Source organism: Dasypus novemcinctus, chromosome 17, assembly GCF_030445035.2.
Source record: "Dasypus novemcinctus isolate mDasNov1 chromosome 17, mDasNov1.1.hap2, whole genome shotgun sequence".
NCBI lineage: Eukaryota > Metazoa > Chordata > Mammalia > Cingulata > Dasypodidae > Dasypus > Dasypus novemcinctus.
The window spans coordinates 86453273-86479503 of record NC_080689.1 but is presented as its reverse complement, the minus strand read 5'-3'; the positions used below and the strand labels follow the sequence as shown (position 1 = coordinate 86479503).

General features: G+C 40.9%; 2 protein-coding genes across 5 annotated transcripts in view; one reads left to right on the top strand and one right to left on the bottom strand.

The window, feature by feature from the left end:
• The window catches only part of LOC131273796 (protein IWS1 homolog), a 119909-nt gene that overhangs the window by 38275 nt on the left and 55403 nt on the right, over positions 1-26231 (top strand). The gene's annotated exons all lie outside the window — the stretch shown is intronic.
• Positions 1623-26231, bottom strand: LOC131274058 (protein IWS1 homolog). Of its 2 annotated transcripts, none has more exons than XM_058279067.1 (17): positions 26099-26231; positions 25053-25114; positions 24557-24581; positions 19800-19955; positions 14121-14191; positions 13651-13675; positions 11820-11887; positions 11349-11373; positions 9067-9137; positions 8609-8633; positions 7951-8024; positions 7471-7495; positions 6032-6091; positions 4193-4281; positions 3664-3782; positions 3492-3586; positions 1623-1882 (listed from the first exon to the last, which is right to left on the bottom strand). In XM_058279067.1, the coding sequence occupies exons 1-17, from the start codon at positions 26124-26126 to the stop codon at positions 1833-1835; spliced, it is 1068 nt and encodes a 355-aa protein (XP_058135050.1). In that variant the 5' UTR covers positions 26127-26231; the 3' UTR covers positions 1623-1832. The 2 variants fall into 2 exon arrangements, with proteins under 2 accessions (XP_058135050.1, XP_058135049.1); XM_058279066.2 differs by having other exon boundaries at positions 11820-11890; positions 26099-26228.

The following is a 26231-nucleotide window of genomic DNA, read 5'->3' as shown; positions in this document are numbered from 1 at the left end:
AATTCACTGAATATGAACTGCCACTGCTAACACCAAATATGTATGAATATTGATTTAAAACTGGGGAGGAAATTAATAATTCTGAATTCAAATGACTGAAATATGGAGTATAAAAACAAAGAAATTTCCATGTAAAATAAATATAAGTAGCTAAAATATAAATGATTATAGAAAGAAAACAGATAAATAGGCAAATATAATTCAGAAATGAAATACAACGCAAGATATCTAATGGAAAATCCCTTACAGATAATTAATTTTCAACCTATATGGGCATTTATAGAAAACGACTAGATTTTGGCAACGTCAGGTAAAAGATGTTTCACTTCAGGTAAAGAGTATATATGAAATGGAATATTCACTAGTCAGATGAAGAAAGAAAATGATAGGTGCAATAGAGGTGATGAGAGTAAAGTCCCATGTTTAAGAGAGGTAGAATTGAAGCATCTGGAAATACCAGGAAGAAAGATTTTGTACTTTAAAAAATTTCATTAAAAAATCTAGGAAGACACACTTATCTCTGTTCCTGGGAAAGCTAATTTGAATTGCACTTCTATAATTTTTTCTAATTATATGAATACGAAGAAAAAAATCACATTATTTTCATGTAACAAAGTAATTTAGGGAGAAACGGAATACAGAGTAGCCACAACAAATGCATGAAAGGCCTTCTTCATTATGTATATTATGTCCTGAAAAATGCTTTCTCAAAAGTAAATAAAAGGCATTTAGAAAATGAGATAATACATAAGATGTCATAAATTAAAAATAGAAAATCAAACAACGATTGGGATGACATCAGAAAATAAGAAAAATATCAGTTCAAAATTGAATTGTAATGCATAATAAATAGAATGACCAGAAATGGTTAAGTAGAAAGCAAAAGGAAAAGCAGATAGTGTTTAAAAGAAATTTTGTGGAGAATGTAAAAGATTTGGGGAAAAAAAGTAAAAGAATGACAAATGGCATAGTTGGTCTAATACCTGAACACTGGAGTGTCTCGAAATCCAAAAGCAAATCCAAAAGCAAAGACTTGAAAGAAATGCCAAAAAATTACAATTTGTTTTTTTTTTTTCCCTCTGGAAGGAAATTCTTTGAAGCTGTGTGTCAGAAGTGCATGCTGTGCACTGACTTGGAAGGACTAAAAGCAAGGGATATTCTAGGAAAATTAACCAGGTTAACCAAAATGTGAAAACATTTACACTCACTCATATTATGTGAAGGAATTAGAATCTCATCAGTGTTTTGGAGAACAAGATTTTGTGCCAGATGCAAATGGGGTAATATTTGTGGAATGAAATGTGAATCATGGTTTTATACATAGCAACACCGCAATGTAAGTGAAAAAGGCCCTGAAATTCAAGTTATCCTGCTAGACCAAGATGAGCATTTTTGGCATGACCCATACCAGGTGACTGAACATAGTTCAGTAAATGAAATTTTAAAAACCCATTGACAGGAGGGCTTATGATAAGCTGTCAGTTTCCAGTTATTTTTTCAACAAACACTCAATGAGGATTCCATGAGTGAGTGTTTCACCTTGGTGGGAGCCAATACGGAGACCAGATATTATAATTCATATAGCTCTAGCATTGCTTAGGGTACTTTTCAGTATATTTATTTATTACATAAAGAATAAGAAATATAAGTAGTAAAGGTACAAAAGTTGTTTCATATGGCATATAACATTAAAAGTAAAACTTATTTCTAAGACTTCGTCTAAGTCTTTGGATTAAAAACTAAAGTGCCACTTAGTTGTTCATTCATAGTGGAGTAGAAGGGTGAGCACATAAGTGTCGCCAAGCGCCATAGATCTCCAGGTCTACTCAGCTTCAGGCTGAGGCCTCCAGCTCAGCATCCTTGTAGCAGTCAGTTGTAGGATCTGCAACACAAATACAGGATCTGGACTCACTCAGGTGGCACAGAGGTGGTAGGAGCTTGGGTTTCCCTGAGGTGGTTTGTAGGACTCAAAAGTTACCTCAGACCAACCCTGGAGAGGTGATCTTTGGTCCATGATATCCCACGAGCCAGATCCAGAGGGACTGAATTCCTACTGCTGCTGTCTGCATAGGGTGCTGTCTGTGACTAAGAGTGTCTCTAAATTTCCAGGCAATGGGCTGTGACCTGATTGCTAGATTGGGCACCTTTCAAGTGAATGTCTTCTGGAGAACGAAACTGATGCAGAAGAAAAGGTGGGCTCAAGTCCTCTAGAAAGAAAAGGCAGAGTCCCATCTCCCTGGGCCAGGTGAGGGGCAGGAATTCTGAAGGGAGAGGCGTGGAAGCGATAACCTTGCTCCCTCCACCCTGGTCCTCAACAGCATCCAGTGGTGAAAGCCTCAGATCAAAAAGGGACCGATTCCTGGAGCTCTTTCCCTAATTAACAGTTTCATTCTAAATCAAACACTGAGCTTACTGGGCAACCCATTTTAATATAAAGTGACTGTGATGCCAAAATCATATAGTTTCTTACATTAAGATATTCCAACATGTAAGTATTACAAAACACTCATCATAATCTAACAAGAGTTATTACTTAAACAATATAAAATAAATAAGGGGACTTAAGTAACATGCAGTCCTCTCTGATTTTCTCATTCCTAGCAAGCCCTGCAGGGAGATTTCCTTTGTGCTTTGTGTTTGTTTGAATTCTACATACATGAATAAATTCTAAAGAAGTACAGCTTGAGAAAATGAGTGTGAGCTGAAGTGGGATGAGGAAGGAAACTACAGAGGCTTAGGACCCCAAGGCTTGGGCAGCTGTGACTCAGGTCCCACTGAGGTAGAAAACAGGGCCTCAGTAGCTACCCTGTTTGCCTGAGAGTGACCCCACTGTTCTGGGTTCTGGATTGAATAATGGGCAGCCATAAACTCATGCTTTCATCCTCACCTGCACACCTTTGGATGTGAACTCATCTGTGAATAGGGTCGTCAGAGATCTTACTAGTGAAGGGGAGGCCAACCTGCATCTGGGTGACCTTAATCCTATACGCTTGGAGTCCTTCCAAAGAGAGGAAGACTAGACAAATTCAGAGCAGGAGCACCGGGAGACAGATGAAGACAGATGATCAGGTGATGGAAGCAGAGGTTGAGTTATGTGTTGCTGGCAGCATCAGGGAAAGCATCATCATGCTGACACCTAGATTTTGCTTCTAATCTCCTAAACTGACTGTCAATTCCTGTGTTTACCCCAGTTAATCACTGGTATCAGATAAAGCAGCCCTGGCAACCTAACACAGGCCAATTCACCCTTTCCCTGTGAGAACTGGTGGCACTCTAGGTCACTCCACAGTGTACACCACACTCAGTAAGAAAGACAGGAGGATTTGGCAGGCCTTAGGTGGACTGGGAGGGCAAACTTTGGTTCTGAAGAGGGCTAGAGCCCTCTCCTACAAATTAAGGAGCCAAGGGAAGGCATAGCTGATCAGCTTTAGAGCTTACATGGAAAGCACTTCTACTCATGGGGAGAGATTCTCAGGGCACCCTTCACTTGCCTGTGCTCACTTTCCCCCTCAGATTCCTATCTCCGCCTCCATATTCACACACAGTTGCAGGCACTCCAGCAAGCTCCTCATGAACGCTGAATTTCCTGAAGTGGCAAAGAAAGTTAGTGCATGTGGACTTGTTTCCCTTCCCTCTTCATCCTACCCACTACTCCACACTAACATCTCTTCTTCCTCTTCTTCCTCTTCTTCATCTCTTTTTACATCATTGATTCCTTCTGTGCATTCCCGGAAAAGAAGGTCGATGTAAACAGACTCCTCCTCCTCAACGAGTGTAGACAGCTGCAGGGTAGAGAACACACTTGCTTTTCCAGAGCCATATGTGGAGGAACACGGCAGTGAAGGGAGAGTCCATCCCAGAACAAACTTCCCAGGGGCCAACCCCACATGATGTGGGCCAATGCTTCAGACTTCAGCACAACTTCTCGCCTGGGCCATTCAGGGACACACCAGTTGATTTATGGTGCATAGTAGGGTTGGAAATCCATGCAATGTTAAAATACAGTAGGTGAAGAAGGTGGAGAAACATCTTAAAAACATTGTCAATTGTATAACCTCACCTTCCTGGAGGCTACCAGGGCCTTTGAGATGACAATTGTAAAAGGAGGGGGAAAGAGAAGAGCTACGAAGAAATGCTTACAAAGAAGAAACAGGAAGATTTTAAAATTAGGCAAGAAGAGGAAATAAATTACATGCATATTGCCATTCTCTACGTCTGACTCTTCTGAGTCCGAGAAAAACGCCTCTGAGTGAATCATTGCGGTGACTGTGATAGGGTGACCTTGCAAAAGGAAAGGAGAAAGTTAGGGTTCAGGGGAGAATTAGAGCCCCTATTGTCTTTGTCATACCGTGACCTGAGCTTGGCACCCAATTCTGTCTGTATCACCCCAACTTTCTTTGGGCCTCGATAACGTCTCCTGTGCCCTGTGTGGTTGGCCTAATGTCAACAGGGTCCGTTTACCAGACCTCATATACTATAATTCTGGGGAGGAATGCCCATTTCCTCCTTGTCCTCAAAGAAGGCAGGCATATTCTCTATGTCTTGCTAAGCATGATGTTGATTTCCTTTCCATCATCTTGCCTCAGAAACTCCCTGCCTCTCCTCTCTCCCAATACTGCTTATTTCCTTTATTCCTGTCTTCTATTCACATTGTTTTTCCTTATGAGAACACAGGGGAATGATCAAGTGTACCATGCCACCCTCTCCAATCAATGGATTGGCCAATTACCAATTCCAGATGCAACACTCAGGATCTGGAGTTGAATCAGATCTTGTGGAAGAGAGCTACCACCAACCCCCAAAATCAAGTGATTTTTGAAGTGTCTGGTATGGCTTTAGGTGTGACGCAAACATTCTGTCCTCTCAACATCGCCATAGGTTCCAAAAAAAGCGATTTAGAGAGGATTAACAGGAAATTAGACATAAAGTAACTTGTCCACGTTCCCTTATCTTGCAGGTGTGTTAATAGCCTTGTGTAGAATGTGTGGCCATTTAAATGAATTGAGCCTTCTAGGTTTCATCAAGCCTTCTTAGGCCTGAGTACCTTGGGTGCTTTGAGAAGCCTGCAGAAAGGCACAGGGAGAGAAATGAATATTGCTTGAGAAACAGGGCACTGCTGACCATAGCACTGAACTCAAAGAGCAGGAGGAAACCTGTGGCCCTGCTGCCAAGAGGCTCTGATTTGGGCATACTCAATTCCAGAGCACCAGCCCCGTAGGACTGTGAGAGCCAGTGTGTGAAACAAGTCAGCGGCCCATTCACACAAGTCCTCAGAAAGCCTGCTGGGCTTTGAAAGCTCTTCTGGGGCAACTGGATTCAAACCATTCTCAGACGTAATTAAATTTAGGTTTCCAAACTACACTGGCATTTTGGATTTGGGTAGGAAGTGCAAAATAGTAGTGAGTTCAAGAATGTGCTTTAGCCACACCTCTCAAGGACACAGGTACATGCTAAGCCCAGAGAAAATGTTCTTCATGGCTTCCAACCCATGGTTAACCTTTAAAGCAGGATCCGCAGTAAGGATGGAACATGAAGAAAGTTAAAACTAGATCTAAAAGTGCACGGGATGAGGCCCTACTTCTCAGGTGCCATCTGGCACTAGCTAAAAACACTTTGTCCCAGGTCCAGGTGAGAACCTGAGAGATTGTGTCCCAACAGACCCACTCCATTGAAGTTCAACACTTAAATCCAAACCACGATTTCTTGTATCAGTTACTATGGGATGCTAAGCAAAGGAAACCAAAGTTTTGTTGTCAGACTGTTGAGAAGACATGAAAAAACTAACCCATGGGAAGTTAATTTTTTAAAAAATACATGGAAAGTTCATTTAACACACAACACACACAAAGCTCACAGTCATTATATCTCCTACTTTTATGTTATTGAAAACGAAAAGATGAAAGCAGGCCCTCATAAATATTTCCTATACTTTCTAATATCATGCCCCCTTCCATAGACTCCAAGGCACCAGGTATAACTACTGATCTTGGTATCTTCTCCATTGGATCCTTCCTTGAGAATTGTAACCTACCTGGATTGTCGTCTTCGTCATCGCTGCTAGTGGAGTCATACTTGCAGTCCGCAAGCCAGTCTTCAGGAAAACAAAGATCCGCAGGAACGTTATTAAGGAATGGGCCACTCGCATCCCTCCCTCCCTTCTTCCTTGAGATCTCTTGCTGGCTACCATAGGAAAACCCAGCTCTCTGCCCTGGGTTCTAAGACCTTCCTGGGCCCCTCTGGAGCCTGAGGCCTTAGCAAGAAAGTGCAAAGCGCTTGCAAGTGAGGGAGAGGAGGGGAAGGTATCAGCTCTCAACTTCTCACTCCCTTATTTAGCTGGAAAATAGAGCACTGACCTCCAATCTTGTCACCCTGAAATTATGACTCTTTGGACATGCTCTGTCTTAGATGAGTTCAAAGCACAGACCTAGTGCTAGACTCTGGGTTGCTGCCTTGGGGAGCATTTTGTGAGGATGCACATGTTCCCTTCTGCATCATCCCTACCACAGCTACCAGCACAAATGGGTATTGGGCTTTAGCAAAACTGCAAAAACTAGAATCTGCTCTAGATGCCCTGGCTGTGTGAACTAAAATGACAAATGTTGACAAATTCATAGCAGAACTTTAGAGACTCTGCCAGGCAGAAGAGACTTGAAGAAAATGTATAGATTAGGAGTCAAAGCACCTAAAATCTCAAGTTCTTTGGACTGTATTCATTAAATGTCCAGTTCTGAAGACTTTTCTTCACCTTCTCAAAACTGCCCTGTCTCATACATTAATGAATGGACATGTATGTCTGCCTTTCTTTCATCCTGACCATTCAAAGTGCTATGAGGTATTAAGTAAAGCCTTATAAAGCTTATTATTAAGCCAAGACATATTATTACATCCCAGAAAAAGGGTCCTGTACCACATTTCTGTCCCTGTAGAGCTTCATGAAAATTTTCTTTGATGTTGATGGATTATTCTTGAGTTATTGAGGTATACTTGACATATTGTAAGCCACACTACATATTGTAAGCCACACTGATGTAGTACATAATTTGATAATATTTGACATATATATTTATCCATGAAGAGATACTGATGGGATTTATTACAAAGAAAGTTGACACTAGTCGTTGTGCTGTTTGGTGTGTGAAAAATCCAGAAAACTCATTAAAGACTCACATTTGTACACATGCCCATTGAGAATCAAAACATGTATTCTGAGAATCACATCACAAACATACACATGTAAACACACACCACTTCCATGCAGACAAACACATGCCAACTAATCAGTACTCAACTTCTTAAGAAAGACAACCCTAGTTCTTACCTGGAATATCCATTTCATTCACCACCCCCAAATCCTTATTCCCTCAAGGAGGTTGTCATCAGGAACCTCTTTAAACTCAATCGACAAGGAAGATTCATGTTTTTCAATACCTGGACTTTTTCTCAGCAAGTGTAGGATTTCAGAATACTTACCATTGTTGCTTGCTCTTGGGACTGGCTGCAATTTTACAGAGAAGATAATGCCGTAAGGATCAGAACTTAATCTATAGTGCTACAAGAGGCTTGTGTCCTCTTGGTGACTTTAGAATACAGGAGGGAATGAAGGAAGTTAAGGAAAACCAAAAGCAGGTGTAAAGCATGAACAGTCCTGGATGATGCAGTTTTCAAGTCCATTTTGATTACTAAGTACAAAATTCTTAATTCCAGGTGAAAAAATTTCTGCTAAAGAATGTCCTCCTGCCATATAGTTTATAACCTGATGCTGCCATTTATGATTGCCCCCTTCAAACCGGGATTAGCTCCTAATACATGTCCACTGAACACTGACGCACCAAGCATTTGAACCTCTCATCTATATTGTACGTGGTCAAATTTTCGTAACTGAATTGGATTAGAAATGAAAGAAACCAAGAATGCAGTGGTTCTATCTCAGATAAAGAAAGTTGGCCTTACCTTGGTGTAAGTAAATGGAGTGTGCTCTATTGCCTGGGCACTCAGAAGTTCCTCCAGGAGGCCCTCCGGGAGAGCTAGGAGAACAGAGGAATAGCATCAGTACATTGGGGTAGTTGCTCTGGATTTAGTCATGAAGTATTGCTTGACTTGGACGAGGGATTAGAATAACAAGGAGGCAGGTATTCAGCAAGCCTAAGTGAGCTGCTAAGGAGTGGAAGGAGGGCAACAGGGAGGAGCAGCAATACAAAGGGAAGCAGTCCTTGGCACTGTAGCTAAAGACATCCCAAAGCACCATAAAAGGAACCTGTAAAGGTACTAAAAAAGAGGATGTTGTTCAATGACAGTTTCTTACCGCTCCTCCTGCCCATTTTCAAGCCCAATGTTATTGTTGAACTTTGAACATTTAAATACTTGTAAAATGTGCAACTATCATGGGATATGAACAAAAACCCAACCCACCCAAGGGGAACACAACTGCTGAAAGTACTGTACAATGTGGACATTTTTCTTCCTCTAAAACAGAAGGACCCCTCTATTTCTTATGCCCACATGGAAGGTAAAATCAGGATGCTTTCCACAGTAAAGAAAGCATGAAACCCCTAGTTTAAATCATCTAGATGTTTTTAAAAAAGAAGTAAAGTGATACCAAAATACATACCGTTTCCACTTACTCCTGAAGCCACCTACAATTAGAGAAATGAAAACCCTCTGAGGACTGGAGCAGGCTGTATAGTGTTTGCACAGTTGGTTTACTCTCTTGCTGCCTTTAGAAAACTAGATGGGAAACGGGTTGAGATGAAGGCCCAAAAAGTAATTGTAACAGACACTTGTGGAAAGGCATAGCATTTCCTGTTTTATGCATCTCTCCCATCTATTGAGGAGGAAACCTAGCCCTGTAATGTAGGGGGGACTCCTTGAAGTTCCTCTTGAAGCAGAGATGTTAGTAAAAGGTTCCAAATGAACACTCTCCTGACTAAGGAAATCATAGACATCACCTATAATTATTTGGTCTGATTTTCATATCTGAACTCAATTGGCAAATAAAACAAAGAAAAAAAAAACCAAAAAAACTTAAAATCAGCAATTTGACAACAGAGAAAGAACGGGTGACCATACCTTGGAATTTGATGGAACCTCCTCATCTTCCCTCTCACTGGGGGACTCATCCAGCAGGTCCTTAGGGGTTCCTGGGAGGACACAGAGTAAATGTCAATACATTGGGTGGTGTGCATGGGTTACTCAGGGACCTACCCTGACACTGCAGGGGGCAAGAAAATAGGGACCTGAGGGGTAATAAGTCTGTAAAAATATGTTGCTGGGCCATCCTCCTTGGTGGAAGAAGGATGGTAACGGAGAAGAAGAACAGGAAAAAAATGAGAAATGAAAACTTTTTGTCTGTGTACCTAAAGGTATCCAAATTCAACATGATATATTCAATCTAAAAATAGTATTAAACAGATGGTATTACTTACAGAGCTCCATCACTTTTCCTTCCTGTTTTTTTAATAGTTGTGTTTTTATTATTTTCTTTAAGATTTACTTTTTATTTCTCTCCCCTTCCTCCCCCCCCCCCCATTGTCTGCTTTCTGTGTCCATTCACTGTGTGTTATTCTGTGTCCACTTATATTCTTGTCAGCATCACTGGGAACCTGTGTCTCTTTTTGTTGCGTCATCTTGTTGCGTCAGCTGTCCGTGTGTGTGGCGCCACTCCTGGGCAGGCTGCGCTTTCTTCATGCTGGGAGGCTCTCCTTATGGGGCACACTCCTTGTGTGTGGGGCTCCCCTATGTGGGAGACAACCCTGCATGGCACTGCACTCCTTGTGCGCATCAACACTGCGCGTGGGCCAGCTCATCACATGGGTCAGGAGGCCCTGGGTGTGAACCCTGGAACTCCCATGTGGTAGGTGGACGCTCTGTCCGTTGAGACAAAATCTGCTTCCCCCTTCCTGTTTTGAATCTAGACAAGTTGTCAATGCCCTTTTGAACTTTCCAAGGTCATTTCCATCTCCACTAATGCAAAGTGCTCCTACTACAATACTAATCTGTTGTATAGTGTTTTATTTATTCATTTATTGGTTGACTGGATTTAATTCTAGACAAGGTATTCTTTTGTATTGAGTCACTAACAGGTGTCATAAAGATAATATTTATAGGGTTTGTCATAGTACTCATGGACTACCATTTAAAAGTATCCAATGTTCACCATATGATATTTTTCCTTCATCTTCCTTTTCATTACCATGTTTTTGTATTCATTGCGTGATGTGCCTCTCCATGATTATATGAGCCATCCCACAGTGGGAGAGTTAGGATCGATTGAAGGTTGAGCATGAATCTCTGTGCTAGCTATAAGGGAAACTTGAAATAAGAATGATGAACATGAACCTAATGGCTAAGAGGGAATTTGAGTTCTTACTCACTACTCTTCCTCAAATGAGCAGCTCACAGAATGATTTTTTTTTTTTAATGGCTTATGGTGATAACGTTATTAAATAGATGAAAATATCTCTCCAATCCCTGTCTGTCTGCTCGGGCCATGTGCTGAGCTGTGACCCAGTACTGGCAGCGATTGGCAAGCTTGTCCCACTGAAACCTCACGAGTCTGAGAGTCTGTGAGTTTACCAGCAACATGTGGGGCTCTCTATGTGTTTTTCACACTAATAACTGTGAATAAGTATCTTGTAAAATGCACCTGCTAACCTGTGTTATGTGACCCCTGTGAATATCTAATACATGAGTGTCATGTTTAGGAAATGCCGTGGGCACCTACATTTATATAGGCAGTGGAAATTCCTTCATTGTCACTAGTGACCCATACCTGTGATTAGGTAATATTCAGTAGTTCAGAGTAGTAGTATAGGGGTTACATGCCTCAGTCCAAATCTTGTCTCTACAACTTAGGAATTTGAAATCTCGGGTCATTAACTTATGCCCCTCAGAACCTGGCTGTAAGGGATAGGGAGAGTTTACATAATTCCAGGAATGATTCTAGTGAGATGTTCACAGGTTATTATATGCAATATGTGCTGTGGTGATGTGATGGTGTTTTAGAAAGGTTTCAATGACAGTTGTCCTGTGTATGTTGGACCCTTCACTTAGGGAAACACACAGCAATGCCCCAACACACACCTTCTCAATCCCTCCAATAGGCTTCGCTCATACACACTCCATGACTGCCATAGACACAAATCCATTCAAGTGAAGTGAATACATCTACTGAGAGAACAATAGAGCATGACCACATTCCTTATCAGGAGGAATTAATGTTTAATGTTTAACCATACCTCAAAAAATCCTGCCAGTAACTGGAACCACCCTGGCTTTCCAGGCAAACCTAGGATCAATGCCCTGCTTGTCTAATCCAAAATTACCTCAATTCAGCAATTCTAGATATGTACCTGTTTGACTTTCTCCTGGGGCCACCTGCAATCAGAGAAAACCTTATGAGGATCAGATCATGTTTCGGCTGTTTGCAAAGGATTTTTGCTTGATTTGCAGCATTAGAAATTCAGATGTGAAATAGGGGTCAAGCAAACCTGATGAGCAGGTGTAGCAGACACACCAAGAAAGGCATGAGCTTTTCTTGGACGCACATTTGTTAAGTTCAATTGGGGCGGCGATTACAAATTCTTAATCCAAGGAGAAAAAAATTGTAGCTGAGCAAAAGCCTACTTTGTCAACTTCTGCTCCCCTTTGTGGTTGATCTTTTCAATGTTGGATCAGTTAGAAGAGCCCCCACATGATGCTTCCCACCCCAAGGAAATGTAATATTTCATCTAATATGTTCATGATTAAGTATCCTCATCTGATATCAATTACAGTGTAAGAGACCAAAAAATCAACTTTAGATCAATGACTAGTAAGCTCACCTTGGCTTTAAATGGGACCTCTTCATCCTCTTGATCACTTGGAAGTGCCCCCATCAGTTGTTCCTGGTCTTCTAGGATGACACAGAATGACTCATCACATTGGTGTGTTTCTCATAAATTTCAAAGTAAATTTACAGCCTTGGACAAGACTCTTAACTGTGTAGAGGAGGTAGTTTATCAAGCATGCTGAGAACTGCTGTGGGATCATCTTCCATCATGAAGGAAGGATGCAAAGAGAGCAGCCAGAAAGAAACAAATATATATCCCTAGCTCTGAAGCTAATATCAACCTAAACCTTCTGACCATACCCAGTGTACAAATGGCACTGAAAAACATGCTATGATTCAATGCCTGAGTCCCACCATCCCTCCTCTTTATAGTACATCTCAACTTAAGTGCCAGTATCTTCTGGACAACTGCAAGTGAATTCCATCTCCACGCCACATATATAGACACTGCATTTACCATTTGTTCTACGGAAATTTATCACTTGATTAGAAGCAAAGTATTCTGGTGGTCTGGATTCCATTCCATGTAATGCATTCTATTGCATTTATTCACTAACCCATTGGGATAAAGATAACATATCACAGAAGATTGGGAATACTAAAATCTTACATTTAAATAGCAACACTTATTAATCAGATGGTTTTACTTCCAGTCTTTCTCTCCCACACCAAGTGTGAGTAGCCATTGAAATACCGACCGTGCATCATTGGCCATCAAATGTGGGATAGCCATTATGTAGGGACATACAGATTGAGTGTCAACACCCACAAATGCAGCTCTTTAGGAATGTTTCCACAAGGGGTTTGGACACCAGGTTAAGAACCAAGATGTGTCTGCATTCTTATTTTTCAAAGACCATCTTGTGGGACTCGTGATTTGAGTGCCTATCGTGTCCTTTGGGATGATGCTGTCATATGTACTAAATTGTCTTCCCGATGCCTATCTGCTTCGGGTAAGTTCCTGAGCTGTGACCTCAATCCAGTTATCATGGATCACGTCATCCTATGTGATGCCTCATGACTCTCAGAATTTGGAGCTGCTCATTAGCATGTATGATTACTGTGTCCTTTGAGCACTAATAACTATATCAAAGTCTGTGGTAGCCAGCACAGGTACTTGGCCTAGGTCATGTGACCACTGAGGCTACTTTATAATGATGGGCAGTTTTGGTCTCTTTGTAGGCTCATGTAAATTCTGGTGTATGCATATATACAGGTGCTGTAACTCCCTTGTATGGTTTCTAGTAAGCAGATGGCTGAGTGGCAAGTTCAGGCCTGTAACTCAAAGTATTATGACATGTGACTAGGTTCCCATTTAGTACCATCCCATTAGCAGTGAAAGAGCTTGGGATGTTCACCTTTGCCCTCAGTTTTCCATCTGTGTTGTGGTCATAGAAAGCAAACTCCAGGTCCAGCTTTGGTGAGTGTGGAACAAGTTCATGTACATAGAACATGCAGTGGTGATGGGGTATATTTGAGAAAACTGTCCCTGTTGTCCCTGGTAATTGTCCAGTCTAAATGGGCTATAACATCTGGGAAACTGCTCATGGTTGCCCCCATATGCACACACACAAAGTCAAAATTACACCACAGAAACTCACACTAGACCCCCCCAAACCCCCATGCATGCAAAGCCTGCACAACCTAAAGAGACCACAGACAAAACCACAGACTGTAGTAACAAGGGCAGATTCCCTTCAGAGAAACCATTTCATTGTCACCATGATGCTTTGTCCAGGATGTCCCCAGCTGAACGTTTTCTGGAAGTTCCTTATTTCACCTCTGTTTTACCCTCGGATGTGGGATTAGCACAGAATACCTACCGTTTTCACTTTCTCTGGAGTTCCCCTGGAATTGCAAAAAAGAAAACACTATGAGGATCCTATGATGTTGAGTAGCATCTTCTCAGGTATTTGTGATTTTATGAGAACTGATAGGAAGCATTCGTAAAGTCAAAGGCCCCGTAAATAAACATGGAAAATACATTAGGAATGGCTGATGGATATGACTTTCCAGACCGTTTTGATGGGAGTTACAAAAGTTCAAATCCAAGCAGAATACTGGTGCTGAGGCACAAGCCCACTACCATATGCTATATAACCTGGTGCTTCAATTTCTAATGCCTTCTTTATCAGGGCTCTTTTGGTAAGAGAACCCTTCCAAATATCCTTTCCCCTGACCAGTGGGTGATATCTATAATTCACACCATCATGTATTATGATATTTACTCAATTGAAAAGGACAAATAAGAGAAAGGAATATTTCTGTCTTAGACCAAAACAGATGACCTTACCTCAACATTAGGTGGAACCACTTCATCCTCCCTGTCACGAAGAGGGTCCTCCACCAGGTCTTCCAGGGGAGCTAGGGGGACACAGAGTAACAGTCAGTACAGTGGGGTGTGGCTGATATTATTCAGGGATCTTTGCCTGACCCAGACAGGGGCTTACAATGTGCAGGTCCGGGTGGTCAGGAAACATGGACTGTGGAGTTACCCAGACACACTTCATGGAAGAAGGAGACCAAAGAGAGGAAATCATGGGCATCAGAAATAGGACCCTTGGCTTTGTAGTTAAGGAGAGTCTAAATCAATGTGAAATAGCTCACGAACAAGTGGTACTAAAATGTACAATATGATACAGTGATATGGCTCCAACTCTTATCTGACCCATTCTGAAATCCAGCAAAATGGCTGGAATCTCATTGACATCATGAGCTACTGCTTCGCCCTCACAGATCTTTGTTGACTTTGAGTTTCTCATCTGTTCTACAGGATTTTTAAAAATTTTCAACAAGTTAACATCTACAAACATAAAATTTGCCAGTTTACTCATTTTTATCTATACAATTAATTTGCTGTCATCAATTAATTACATGTCCAATGTTGTGTTACCATCCCATCAAACATTCAATTCCAAAATTTTCTCATTACCTGAAACAGAAACTGTAGCCATTAACCAATAAGCCTAATCTCCTATCTCCCTAGCCCCTGGTAATAAAGTCTAATCTCCTTTTCTTTCTCTGAGCTTTCTTTTTCTTATATTTCAAATAAGTACATCGATACACTGTCTTTCTTTCATATCTTCCTTATTTCCTCAGTATAGTGTTTTTAAGTATCATGCATATAGTAGGGTGCATCAGAACTTCTTTACTTTGTGTGGCCCATTCTATGGATATGCTTTTTTTCTTTTTTTCTTTTCTTTTTTTTTTTTTTTTACTGATTCCCATTTTGATGGACACTTGGGTGGTTTGAAACTTTTGGCCATTCTGAATGCTGCTGCCAAAAACACTGAGTTTTCAAATACCTATTTGTGTCCCCCTTTTAAGTTAAATTCTTTTTATATATAGACCTAGTTGTTAGATTGCTGGCCCTATGGTAATCCTGTGTTTTTCTCAATGAGGGATTGCCAAACTATTTCCCAATGTGGCTGATCCATTTTACCTTCCTTCCACCAATGTATGGATGGGCCTTCCAGTTGATTCACAGCCTCACTTATATTTGTTTTTTTCATTTTATTTTCTCTTAAAAACGTTAGCTACCCTACTGGATATAAGGGGCACCTCATCGTGGTTTTGACTGGCATTTCACTGAGGATTAATTATATTGAGTATCATTTCTTGTGCTTATTATCAATTTGCATATATTCTTTCAAGATACATCTACTCAAGACTCAGCTAGTTTCCAACCCAGGAGTCCACACTCCAAGTTTACCTGCTTTGCTTAACAACAGCCACATTATTTATGTATCATCTCCCTTTTGAATGAATCTGACAAAGCTGGCAAAGATCCCATTGTTGACAGCCTAAGTGTAATGCCTGTTCTTCTGAATGAATGAGTTCCCTGACTGTTAACAGAGACCCAGTCAAGTGAGATGAACAGCAATTACAAATGATAGTGGTCTTATTTATTATGAAGTCCTTTGTCCCAAAATGCATAAAAATATCACTTTGGATTATTTTTTACCTTAATTATAAGTGTCTCAATTGATATATTTGCCAAGTCATGGAATGAACCACAAGTTAACTTTGAACAGAGTTCTGAGTGAAGAATTAGGAGACCTTTATAGTGACCCCAATTTTGGCAGCATCTAAATGGGAATATGTTTCTTTGCTGTGCTGTATGTGTGTTTGTGTGGGGTGGAGTGGAGAAAGGAGGGATGGAGAAAGGATTGGGAGAGGACTGTTTAGAGAGGTATAATAAGACACTGACCAATATTTTATCAGGGAGTGCTCCTGTGCAGTGCCTACACGATGACTGAAACAGTGATTAAGGCATCTAGGAAACGGGTAATTTTCAAATGACACTTGAAGCAAATGACAAAATAATTTTATGTGTAAGACACTAAGTGTTTATCATAAAGTTCCAATTCTTTGAGTAATTCTCAAAGAAAGAAAAATGAAAAAGTATCAGAAGAAAATGTAAATACCAAAGCATCTGCAACAAAGTTTTCATGAACTCAAAAGGGGAAAAGAAATAAAATTAAACCTCCCCAGAAACATGAAACATTTTCCTAGCCAGAGAGCACATTGATGTAGAAATAGGCATGTAATACCATTCCCAAGCTCCCTTATCCAACCGGCTAGTGTCCCTGTAAAATGAGAAGGGACACAGAAAGAAACAGTAAAGGGAGAAGGCTATAGGAATGTGGAGGCAGAGGCTGGACTCATGCAGCTACATGCCATGGATCACCAAAGATTGCCATCCTCCACCAAAAGAGAGGGAAAGCCAAAGGAGAACTCTTCCCTTAGGGCCTCCAGAGGGAGCATGGTGCTGTGACACATTGATTCCAGACTTCTGCACTCCAGAGCTGTAGAAGAACACATTTCTAGGTCTTATTCTTTCTGTTTGCTATTATGTGGCCAAGATTTTGGTACTTTGTATGGCAGCCCTGCAAAATGAATATAGTACCCTTCATGATATGGAAGGCTCCATACAAATGACCATCACTGCTGATTCACAGCCAGTTTCTTTCAACTAATAATTGACACATGCAGGGACATGAGTGGTCTGCACATCTCAGGACGATCTCAATGACTGCCATAGAAAGCAGTGCTTCAAGCAGGGGTGCTGCTGTGGGCTCTAGAGACATCTGGACACTTTAGGCCTTTCAGCCAAACTCAGGAAATCGGCACCACATGGGTGGGCCTTACCTTAGAATATATGATAGCCAATCTCCCCGGTGTATCAGAGTTAGGCTCATTTCCTACACACGGTTTTTCTGCCCATATATTTGAACCTATACTTATCACTATATCCATTAGATGTATGTCCCAGAGACTTAAATCTGCAGTGTGTTCATATGCCACTGGAGCCCTGAATCTCAGCAGGGTTGCAGCCAACACCTACTCTCCAGTTCCTCAGATTCACCCAGGATAAGTAACAAAAGAAGGATGATGGACAACACCCATCCCAAAAGACAGAGAATATCTAGCACTGCAAGCAACAGTGTTTCCTCCATCTACCCCATAGGAGCTAAAACCCATCTTAATCAGAAGTAGCGTGGGCATAAGCATTCCGAAATCCTCAAGATTGAGGAATGAACACACATAAGAGGAAAATGTAAATATGGACCAAAGTAGATTTATTATTACTCTAGGACTAGAAGTCCTTTCCACATTGATGGAAAGACAGTGATCACCGCAGTTTCTGTGGGGAAGCACAGGGAAGAATAGGTGTAACATGGGGCATTTTTGGCATATTGGAATTGTTCCACATGGCACTGCAATGACAGATACAGGCCAGAATACATTTTGTCAAAACCTGTAAAATTGTGCAGGGCATAGTGTAAACGGTAATGCAAACTATAGACCATGGTTAGTAACAATGCTTCCATATTTGCTCATCAATTGTAAAAATATATCACAATAATGAAATGTGTTGTTAAATGTGTAAAATGTGAGCAGATGAGGTGGGGTATATGGGAATCCCTATATTTACAAATAACTTTCATGTAATCTAAAACTTCTTTAAAAATGAAGAACATGTGAGTACTATAGTAAAGCCCTTAGAAAAGTTGTGGTAGAGTGTCACTTGCACATGAATTTTCAATTAGTAAATCTGAAAGGATGTGCAAAAATTTAACAGTTGGTACTTAACGACAGAACCTAGAGGAGTATAGAAAATGGAGGGAAAGTCAATCAAATTTCAATATACAGTTTTTTATATATTTTTAATTGTCTACAAGTACATTATTTTTTGCTGTTATCTTATGCAAAAAGCCTACTCTCCGAAATTCTTGAATACAACAATGATTTCCCTTTTTTTTTTTTTTTTTTTTAACGTATTTGGAAATCCAGGGAGTGCAGAGTGCTGAGTTCTGTTTGTTATCTTTGATGTCTGGGCCTCAATGGGAAGTCTCACTGGCTGCACACAACTCGGAAACATGTGGGTAAACATCACCCATGTCTGTGTTCAGAAACAATATTTTGATGTGAAGCCTCTGTGAGACCTCTCCATGTATCTATTAAGGCAACACCCCACTTCCCAGTACCAAATCTGGCTAGTTTCCTAGTGTTTCCATAATAAATTGCCACAAATTGGGTGGCAATTGAGAACAGAAACTTATTCCCTCACAGATCTAGGGACAAAAACTCCAAAATTATCGTGTCCGTAGCACCACTCTGTCTCTCTGAGGAGCCTAGCCAGGAATCATTCCTTGACTCTTCCGGCTTCAGGTGGCTCCAGGTGCCCTGGCTTATGGCAGCACAACTCCAGTCTCTTCTTCCATCTTCACATGGCCTCCTCCTCCCAGTGTCGGTCCATCTTCACACAGCTTTCTCCTCTGTCTCTTACCTTCTTATACGTGCTCTAGTCATAGAATATTAACACCCACCCTTAATTCAATAGACCTCATCTTAATCACATCTGCAAATACATTATTTCCAAATGAGCCCACCACACACAGTTACCAAGGATTTCTGAATGTAATTTGTGGGACACAATAAAACACCTGAATTTTTGTCATGGGAGTTACATGACAATATGCCTTTGTCAAAATGCACAGAGGGGTAGACAGGAAGCATGATTCTCCAAAACAATGTACTGGTACTGTCCCTTTAATTATACACACATCCATAATAATGAGAGTGGTCAACAGGGGAAACAGTGCTGGGTCTGCACTGGGAGGATGGCAGGGAAACATGTTGGAACTTTTTGTACTCTCTGCACAATTTTTATGTGAATCTAAAACTCCTCTAACAATTTATATCATTCTTATAACAATCTCACAGCACTTTTTTGAAGTCAACTCTTTCAGCTAAAGTTCATAAATAGATTAATGACCAAACATTGCCTTGAAATGCTGTTTACCAGTAAACACAAACCAACTTTTGTCAGTGCCTCTTTCATTATGTGGTTGTGGTGCTATCTACTAACACGATTAATAAAGTTGTGACTTGACCCAGTGGTTAGGGCGTCCCTCTACCACATGGGAGGTCCGGGGTTCAAACCCCGGGCCTCCTTGACCCGTGTGGAGCTGGCCCATGCGCAGTGCTGATGCGTGCAAGGAGTGCCGTGCCACGCAGAGGTGTCCCCCGCATAGGGCAGCCCCACGCACAAGGAGTGCGTCCTGTAAGGAGAGCCGCCCAGCGCGAAAGAAAGCAGCCTGCCCAGGAATGGCGCTGCACACACGGAGAGCTGACACAACAAGATGGCACAACAAAAAAAAACACAGATTCCCATGCTGCTGACAACAACAGTAGCAGACAAAGAAGAAGACGCAGAAAATAGACATAGAGAACAGACAACTGGGGTGGGGGGAAGGGGAGAGAAATTAATAAATCAGTAAATCTTAAAAAAAGAGAAAAAGAACCTTACAAGGTATATTTAAAAAAATAATAATAAAGTTGTCAAACATTAATTTTAAAAAAGATGGCATCTTGGCCTTTGTATAGGTTTTCCCTCAGTAGGGGACACTACATAAACTACAGGCAACATTACTGAGGCAATGCAATGATTGCAATTCCACTGTACCTTCCAAAGAAGAAGAGTTGCTTGGGGATGTTTGATGTCCCTTCCTCTTCCTTGGCCACATGGTGATTTTGCGACGTCTGACAGACTGGGAATGGCGGGCAGTAGACTTTTTGGATTGAGTAGCACATTTTCTCTTTTTATACTTGAGACATGAACCTGGGAAACGCATGCACAATAGAAATATCAGTTGACATGTTATTGACAGTTGAGCATAGGAAATCTTCAATGAATTATTTAGAGTTCAAACTATCATCCTCTTATTAAGGAGCTTCCCAGAAGACCCCATTGGGTCTAATTTTGGTTTCAAAAGATGTTGTAGTTTTGTGTTGTTCACTTTAGAAACTCAACAGACAGATGTGGGATGCCCTTATGTAGATGAGTCAGCATAGGAAAGCAGCAAAGCACAGTGACCAATGTGTGCTAATGTCTGATCATCTGGGTTCAAATACCATTTAGAGGCCACCCAAGCCAGGTTATAGCTTGTAAATTTTCTGGGTTCAGTTTTCAGCACTGTCATTTGAAAACTTTAATAAGATCTACTTAATCGTGCATATTATGAAACTGAAAATGAGTAAATGCAAGCAAATCCTTAAGAAAAATGCCCAATATGTCATAAAAGACTTAGAAGAGTTCAATTGTTAAAGGTTGGGAGGAATAAGCAAGTATTCTACTAGTGCTTTGCTCCAGAGAGGGTGGCTTGCCCTGAGCCTTGATGGCTCAGGACAGGGGAGGCGTGACACTGACTTTCAGCCCTACATGGGTGTGATGCTTTAGAGCTCCTGGAGAACATGTGCAATGTCCTGTCACCCCCAAACGAGTCCTGTGTGTTCACAACATTGCTGAGTGAAGGATTTGGGTCAGGAAATGTAAGCGCTACCCCAACTTGGCAAATTCCAGGGGTTCCAAGTTCCCTCCCCGGAGCTGTGGACAAAGGCCAGCCAAGTACTTGATTCCAGGGAAGAGAATGACTCAAATCCTCACCCTACTGTCTGCCTAAAAGTTAATTCTCTGATGCAGAACATGACTCAGTTTCCCCCAAATGGAGTTCCTCTGAAGGACCAGGGAATCTTGTGGACATCCTACCCCAAACTATTCACACTGTCAGCTGCCTTGTACAAGACTTCCTGGGGGTCAGCTAACCACTCCTGATGACCAGTCATCAGCTTGGCTACCACAGTGGCTCAGAACCCAGGATTTTCACAAATAACTGCCCAGGGTAGCTCTGCAAAGCACTAGCTCCCTTCAACCAGTGAAGCCTGAATAAGCAGTGAGGAAGGAGAGAGTCCCATCCCTAGACATAGCTTAGAATCCCCATCTAGGGATTTCCTCAGCAACCCAGGCCTGTATTCCTTTGGGTCCCACACTCTGATCAATTAAGGGATTTCCTTTTTACTCCCTCTCCCAGGCTGCCCTCAGAAACCTGCATCCTCTGCTATCATCCCACAGAAATCCTGCCAGGAAATCCCAGGTACTTTCCTTTGTAATCTCTGGTCCAAAATGCAGATGTTTTCCATGCATTTCAGCACGTGTATTCAGAAGAATGTTCTCTGTAATTTCCCTTTCCCATCTTTGTCTTTCTGGAGTTCGGTATCAAGATTCTCTTGATTTGATGAAAGAGTGTCCCTCTATATCTATTCTTTGCAAGTGTGTTCTGCTTTGGCATGATGTCTTTATGAATATTGTGTGGTAAACATAGGAAGCCACTGGGACCTGGAGATTACTTTGTGGGCACGCTAACTTTTTGTATTTCTTTTTTCTAAACATTAATGCTTATTTTAATGATTGTGAAGTACACAAATGCACTTCACAGGGCTTGGTGGTTCATATAAGCACACGTGTTGTGAACACCCTGACCTACACTCAGAATGTGTCCAGCCCCTGGCAGCCTAACGTTTGCTACTTCCTGTCAGTAGCCCCCAGCAATTACCACTATTCTGACCGTGATTGCCGTAATTTAGAGTTCTCTCTTTTTCACACCCTATCAATGGAAGCACACAGTATAAACTCTTTTGAGTATGGCTGGATGTTATATCTGAATATTGTGGGAATTCCAAGCTGTTGCTGTGTGAATCAACGTTCGCTGTTTGGAATGCCAAGTAATTATATCACATTAGGACATTGCACAATAAGTGTATTCCTTCTACATTTTATACACTGTATTGTTTCCCTGAATGACTACTCAGGATCTAACTGTTGCAAATGAGTCTTTGCAGGCCTTTCTGTGGACATCGCATTCATGCCTCATTCATGGCCCTTAGATTATATAGAACAAGGACAGGGACTGCTGGGTCACAGGTGCACATGCCTCTAATCCATACCAGAACACTGTTTTCCAGGTGAATGTAACAGCGCCCTCCCCACAGCATCATGGGTGAATTTCTCCATGTGTGCACCCATTCTTGGTCTTCATCTTTATACCCAGGTCATTCTGGCACATTTAAGAGGCATCCAGAGTGTCCAGGATACAATTATCCCTTCTATACATCAATGCAATTGACATATATTGTATAGGTGACACCTTCTGCAAAAGAACCTGTACTGTGGATGATTTGACAGGAGACAAATATCAAAACATTTTAGTTCTCCCTTTTTTTTTTTTGCCTTTTAATATCTTGGAGAATGAGGTATTCAAGTTAAGATTTTCATTCCATTTGTTTCCCGGCAAAAATATGAAATGAAAACACCTATCTGTACTTTGAATATATTTTTGTCATACAGGGTATAGTCTTATAAGTAACACTACAAACAAACCATGCAAAGAAATCAATTCTGTGATGTACTTCAAAATCTGGCAAAAGTTTTCTATGAAGATAGACAGGTCACTAACGCAAAAGACTGTTAAAAGGAATCCTTCCATTTAAGTTAAGCATTTATTTTATTTATATAGTCATGCTTCATAACCACTGAAGCACCTTAAAAGTCTTAAGTGAGTTGTTATGAAAAAAAAAAAAAACCTAGAGAAAATCAATATTTGCTATAAAACAGAAAGAAGTGAGTCTTTAGAGACAACAATGATTACAGGAGGGAATGAAAGAAGGAGGAAGGAAGGCAGGGAGGGAGGGAGGGAGGAAGGGAGGAAGGAAGGCAGGGAGGGAGGGAGGGAGGGAGGGAGGGAAAAGTTCAGGAAAAAATGAGAAAAAGATTCCTTGGATTTCCAGCTCAGGATTCCTAAAGTGTCTTACAAATGGTAAATCTACAAATGCATAAATAGTAATGTGTTCATTATGACACAACCTGCATCCCATAACACCATCTGTTTTGAAGCACAGCTTAACCACCTTTAAAACCATTTCACCTTCTGCAGGTCCATTTATGCTGCCTCTCCATTTGTTGTCCCTTTTATGGAAGTTTACAGTTTATTTAGGGTCTGGAATTTTGAGTTCTGGGCACAGTATTTTGTGTATTTATTCAGTAATCTGTTGATATATAGGAAATCCAATTTTGAAATTTAAAATGTTGAAATCCTAACATTTAAGGTTACTCTTTTTGCTATTGTGTTTTCCTTCTCAAAAAAAATTTTTTTATATTTATAGAAGTTGTAGATTATGAAAATGTTACATAATAACAAGTTCCTCTTTTATTCCTTGTGTGTATTCATGAGTGAGCTGGTGCGTGATCTGTGATGGCACTAAGCAGCCCACACTGGAGAATTCATTAAGGAGATAGGCATGGGTTGAGCACAGAGGATCTCTAACCAGGCACACAAGACAGTTCAATAAGGGTGACCTGGGCTAACAACCAAGGGAAATTTTGAGTTCTTACCTTCTGCTGTACACACAACTCATGGCTTGCAAGACTGGCACATTTCTTGGGCTACTGGCATTAATGTTAGCAAATACACTAGAAGAATCTCCCGATTTTAATCAGATACTGGCCAGGTAATGATGAGTGACCCAAATCTAAGAGATATTGACTTTGTTTCCCTACATAGTGACTTTGAACTCTCAGATATGTGACTGGACAAATGCATGTGAAATTAGCAGTACGGTAATTTGAGAGGTAATCTGGGTTATGTGACACTGGCAAAATCTTATAATGATGAGCAGTGGTTGAAAACTCGGTAGGCTTGAAAACTTTCAAGTACATGCATGGATGCCAATGTTGTCCAAATTTCCCATGTACAGTGTTTGATATCTCCATGTCTGAGCTTTAGATGCAGGTTCAGTTTCAAAATTGGAGCCTCATGCCTGGGTACAGAACTTGGCTCTAAATCTTAGGCTCTAGTGAGACTGTTGACATAGGTCTCTGTGCCTCTGCATTCCAGCTGAGGTGTCAGTATTTTAAACACATGCGTGACATATGGCTGTGATGAGGATTTAATAAGTTACTGTATGTAAACTGTGCACTGGCCAGAAGGAATCATTTTCTTGGTAGAGTTGACAATGTTGATTTACCCGTGTAAACAGGAACACTGTCTAGTATGAATAAATACAAGCACACAGACATACACACATTCAGATTCACAGTTACACAACACAGACTTACTCACTGACAGGCCTCAACTACAATCAATACTAATCCACACTACCCAAGGGCAACCCAGCTGCTTCCAGAAACATGATCAAAGTTGAAGAAACATGATCAAGGTTCTTTCCCTTGAGATCAGTTTTTCTCACACCATCCCCAATTCTCACTCCCACAAGGAACTGGGAATTATCCCAATTATCCCCACGTAAGCCATCATGGAAAGCCCACCTATTCATCTAGATTTCTATTATTTTCTATCCCCAGCCATTCAGTGATTCCAGAATACACACCTTGTTCTCTTGTTCTTGAGGCTACCTGTAATGGAGGAAAAGAAAGCATGTGAGAGTCAGATTAGGCTGGGTATCGTTTACACAGGTCTTTTGCTCTCTTAGTTGCTATAGAAAACCAGGTGGGGATCCAATCTTAAGTCAAAGAACAAAAAAGCAAAGTAGAGGACACCATTAGAAAAGGTGCAGACCCTCCCAGAATGTATTTCCTTCTATTCCTTTTTGGCAGACAATTACAAAATTATTAATCTAAGGAGAAAAAAATGCCACTAAGGCAGGGGGTCTTCTACATAGTGTCTCCCAACTGACACCACCGATGTTGAAGGCCCTCTGGCACCAGCTGTCCGTTGGTAAGAGAGTCTACCCATTCCTGCTTACCCCCAAGTAGACAGTACCTAAATTCTATACTCTACATGATGAATTTTTCAAATCTGAATTTGATTGCAAAAGAAAGAAACCAAGAAACCAACACATTTATTTTAAATAAAGTCAACCCTACCTTTGTGTTAGATGGGTTCTCCTCATCTGCCCTGGCATTAGGGAGTTCCTCAGATGGGTCACCTGTGGGAGGTGGGAAGACACAGAGTAACTCTCAGTATATCAGGAATACTTCTCATGAATTATTCTGGGAACATTGCTTGACTCGTGATGCTTCTCTTTATGGATGTTGGTTATACCAAACCTGAACTGGGCTGCTACTGGGCCACCGACTGCATAAATGTTATTTCTCTTCTCATCTATATACATTATCTTTTTTCTCTGGGTGGGAAAGTGTCAAAGCACTTGCTTATCTATCAATGTCTATGAGTTCATTTTCCTATTTTTCTATCTATTGCTGTGTGTTGAAAGATATGCTGCTCATTAGGTGGTGGAGAAAAAAATTACAGTATTTCCCCCATACTTACCATTAGGGAGGGCAGTGGGTAAGTGAAAGCATCAATAAGTAAGTTTGTCAAATGAAAATTTTGGATAAACCCCAAGGATAAAAGGAAAGGTGCATATTGGTTCATTTACTGGCATTTAGAAACTCAGGTTCTTATAACTAGCTTTGGAAAACTAGTTATATGAATGGAAGCAATAGATTCCCTAAACATACTGAGTTATGTATGCATTTCAGGATGCTTAGAAATGGTAAAGCATGTTAAAAACCAACTTTAGTACACTTCGTCTTATGAAATGCCTCACTTCTGATGTCTAGCCATCCATTTTAACTCCAAATTCTGAAATAAATCATTTACTTGGCCCTTGCTGAGTTAAAAAACAGCGGCAAAACAGACATGGAGCTGAGGAGAAGATGGAAGGGTACAGAACATTAAAAGAAATACTAAATTTTTCTAATGGGGGATTCATTTTAAGGCAACCAGCTTGATAGAAGGATCTAAAATATGAACGAAGTAGTAAGAGACAAGTATAAAGCTCATCCGAAATGTTGTAGGATGAGTTAGAGAGGAGAAACTAGAAACGAATGAGGAGAATATTCTGTTGAAAAATCACTAGCCAAATTGAGGGGTAGTAGCTAGATTAAGTAAGTCAGTATGTTCACACCTCTTGAGCAGCAATTGAGATTTCCCATCTCTATGAGCCGTACGAACGAAGCTGGGAGCTTTTCCACCTGCCACCAACTTCAAATCTCTCTGGGCACAGAGTGACAGTTAGAACCGTGAGGCAGATGTGCATC